The sequence below is a fragment of the Sceloporus occidentalis genome, unplaced genomic scaffold, assembly GCF_023333645.1.
Source record: "Sceloporus occidentalis isolate IW3139 unplaced genomic scaffold, rSceOcc1.0.p SCAF_43, whole genome shotgun sequence".
In the NCBI taxonomy this organism is placed as follows: domain Eukaryota; kingdom Metazoa; phylum Chordata; class Lepidosauria; order Squamata; family Phrynosomatidae; genus Sceloporus; species Sceloporus occidentalis.
In genome coordinates, this window is record NW_028317023.1 from 3087501 (window position 1) to 3091359 (window position 3859).

The 3859-nt window shown below is 35.6% G+C and overlaps 1 protein-coding gene across 1 annotated transcript in view; it reads right to left on the reverse strand.

Annotated features, from left to right (window-relative positions):
• The window catches only part of LOC149289691 (nuclear cap-binding protein subunit 3-like), an 18840-nt gene extending 14981 nt beyond the window's left edge, over nt 1-3859 (reverse strand). The window contains exons 1-4 of the mRNA XM_089490328.1: nt 3731-3859; nt 1847-1912; nt 1649-1754; nt 860-985 (exon numbers count right to left, since the gene is read on the reverse strand). Of these exons, the coding sequence (XP_089346454.1) occupies nt 860-985; nt 1649-1754; nt 1847-1912; nt 3731-3859 (427 nt within the window). The remainder of the gene's footprint in view (nt 1-859; nt 986-1648; nt 1755-1846; nt 1913-3730) is intronic.

Sequence of the window (3859 nt, forward strand, 5' to 3'; positions counted from 1 at the left end):
ATATATATATATATACATAGACACACATATACATATATATATATATATATACATAGACACACATATACATATATATATATATATATACATAGACACACATATGTATATATATATATACATATACATAGACACACATATATATATATATATATATACATATACATAGACACACACATATATATATATATATATATATATATATACATATACATAGACACACATATATATATATATATATATATATATATACATATACATAGACACACATATATATATATATATATATATATATATATATATACATAGACACACATATATATATATATATATATATATATATATATATATATATATATATATATATATATATATACATAGACACACATATATATATATATATATATATATATATATATACATAGACACACATATATATATATATATATATATATATATATACATAGACACACATATATATATATATATATATACATAGACACACATATATATATATATATATATACATAGACACACATATATATATATACATAGACACACATATATATATATATACATAGACACACATATATATATATATACATAGACACACATATATATATATACATAGACACACATATATATATATACATAGACACACATATATATATATACATAGACACACATATATATATATACATAGACACACATATATATATATATACACACATACATGAGAACATGGCTTGGGGGGTTGGGGGTTAAAATGCCTGACAAACCTTTATACATACCAACAATTTTGCAGGCATTCCAGTTAATCCGTTAAAGGTATGTTATAAAAAGTAAAAAAAACAGAACTTACAAGAGGAATCATCCAGCCATTCAATAAAGCCTGGTGGATACTGCTTAAAGAAACCAAAGATATCCTGTGTGCTCATATCGTCTACTCCACATACGTAAAGGGCTTCCAAGCGGGCTTTGGGAATTGCTGAAAGAAGAGAAAAAAAACATGTTTCAAATTCCCACTTAAAGCATTCAATACTCAGTCATGAGGATGAGATTAATTACCAAAACTCTTTAGGGAACAGCCAAGTCTATAGAGCCCCAGCCTAGCAACACAAAACATTTTTTATTCGATTAAAATTTTATTTTTATATACAAGAGAAGAACAATACAGACATTAAAAAAAAAACAAAAAAAAAAAAACAGGAACACAGGGTGTTTGACAAGGCTCAGCAGAATGCCATATGGCATACATATAACATGGTGCATATTGCATAGGGATCTCCTACATTAAAAAGAAACATAACACGCAGCAGATTTAACTTTAACGATTTCCTTTGGGATCATATAAAAAAAAAGATTGAATTACCCAATGCGAATACACTCAGTTTACACAAACAAAATGTTTGGCCGCAGCCTAATTTGGTGTCTAAAAATCCACACTGTACATTCCTTCTCTTATTAAACAATAAAATCAATAAAAATATCGACTTATTTGAAGCATCTTATCTAGATATTTGGAACGCCTATCACTCAGAGACTTGAACGAAATCTAAGGATGCTACAGAAAGAGCGTAGGTTTCATTGAATTATTTTTTTGAATAAGTGGATGCACAAGGAGCGCTCTGTTCGGAGCTTTGATGGGTACCTTTTTTAATCATTTCTAGATCCAGTACAACATTCCTTTGATGGTCTGTGTCCTCGGCACGAAAATGGAAGCGCTTTGCTCTCTGTTCCTTCTTCTCAATGGCTTCCTGGTAAAATAAATAAATAAAAATGGTGCCAAAATGATGCAATCTGATATACCGCGATACGTTGGAAAAGGTCCCCAGATCATTAGCCGTACCTTAGAAGTGACATCAATCCCAGTGATAAAAGTGCCAGCCTTATTTTCATAACGTCTACTGGAGCCCTGAAAATAAAACAAACAGTAATAAATGCATCAGAGCCACAAAGACACGTTTAACGATCATAACGCAAGACACGCCGTGGAGGAGGCCATGTAACCACATCCTTGCCAAAAGCACCACACACAGTCACCACACATTACTCATTGAAAATAGGGCCTGAGAGAGTCCATGAAAATTAAGGAGCCGACCAGACAAATCTGGGAGCCAGAAAGAGACAAGTTTCACTATAGATCAATATAAAACAGCACAAAAAGTCGTGGCTACTTGGCACTGGTTTAGCCGCGATCGTAAAAGACAATTTAATGCACAAACTCCAAATATACCTACAATTCAATGTTTACGCCGATATGTTCACAGATGAAACTAGCCCATACCCCCCCGCCGCCTTTTGGCACGCTTGGCAAATCAAATGGAATATTGTGGAAACATGAATGGCAAAAGCCGTTGGTCTTTAACCCCTTAAGTCAAGGTGATTATACTTTAAATACATTAAAAGACAATGATCGGTATCACTGTTATTAAACTGTTACGCTGGTTTGCTTTTTAAAGACAGTCAGCTGTATTCTTTGGAAGGGGTCTTGAGGGGGTAATTTGTCCTATATTTCAGAAACTACATAGAGAAAGGCTTGTGCGAATACATTTACAGAACTACACAATGTATGCGTACTGATTAGAAATAACATCTCTAACACACAATGTAACACCGTAACGTACAGAGGATCTGCAACAAGTGTTCATTCACTGTAACTTTGAATCTGATGGTGGCTGCGTGTAATCATGAACATTCAAGCGCGAATGACATCATACAATAACGGTGACAGGAATGTTTACGCATCATTCAAAAAGTACATATACTAATTTCTCTCTTCCGATATTTAAATATTAAGGTTATGATTCCCCTTTTGTTGCAGGTAGTTCATTTTAGTAATTAACGAGAAGATGAACTGGTATAAGACCAGCGAGCAGTAATCTAACCTAAAATGCCACATTATGTCCATAGAGGAACCGAAAGGGCAGCCATTCCTGTTTCCCAGGTATCAGTGAATGAAGCTTTACCAAAATCCGAGTAACATTTCACTTTAAAACACTACTGGGTGACACGTCCAGCGGCTGTGATCCCCCCCCCCAATCTCTCCCCAAAGCCAGAAGTGCCATGGCGAGGTCATCAGCGCCAGTTTCATTGAAAGGCTATGCAGCCCTGCAGAGTGTTTCCCAAAGAAACATGCGCTGCTATAGATAAGGCGATAGGGGCTGCTCAGTTTTTTGCTGCGACTGTCCTTGAAGGAACCAAGAGGGACAATAAAGTTCCCTTTTTCTGGGCATTACAGACTAATCATAGTAGATGATTTGATCTAAAATATTTTATTCCATCCAATTAACTATACATTACAAAGAGACTTCCAAGAGCCTTCCCCCTCCAGGATGACCTGGGTTGGCCCTCCGTTATTATTAGTAGTAGTAGTACATTTAATATTTCTACTTTGGTGCATTTTTTAATTATGGAACTTGTAGATCACTTGCTACACTTGGAGGAGAATACTAGAGATGTAAAAGCACATCTTTAACCAAATTACTTCTAAGCGTTTCAAGATGTGGCATCAATCATTTCTTACAGGTTACTGCAATTCTAATAAGAAAAATGATCTGCGATCATTAACAAGAATTTGTCGCTACGAGATGAATGACTGGTGAGGAGACGGACTCGCGTTATTATTGGTGGCTATAGATAAATGACTAGTTATCTATTCTGTGGGCTCAGAAACCCACTAGAGGCCCGATTATCCCCGGCCTCCCCTTCAGGAAACACCTCCAGCACGTACCGACACAACCTCTCGCGGCGACTTGCCGTCCGGTGCGGCCTCCACCTCCCCCTCTTCTACCTCCATAGGCTCCGGTTCCAAACCCCCTCCTGTTTTCACAGAGACTCGCAGTCCCCGAACCGCCGCCAT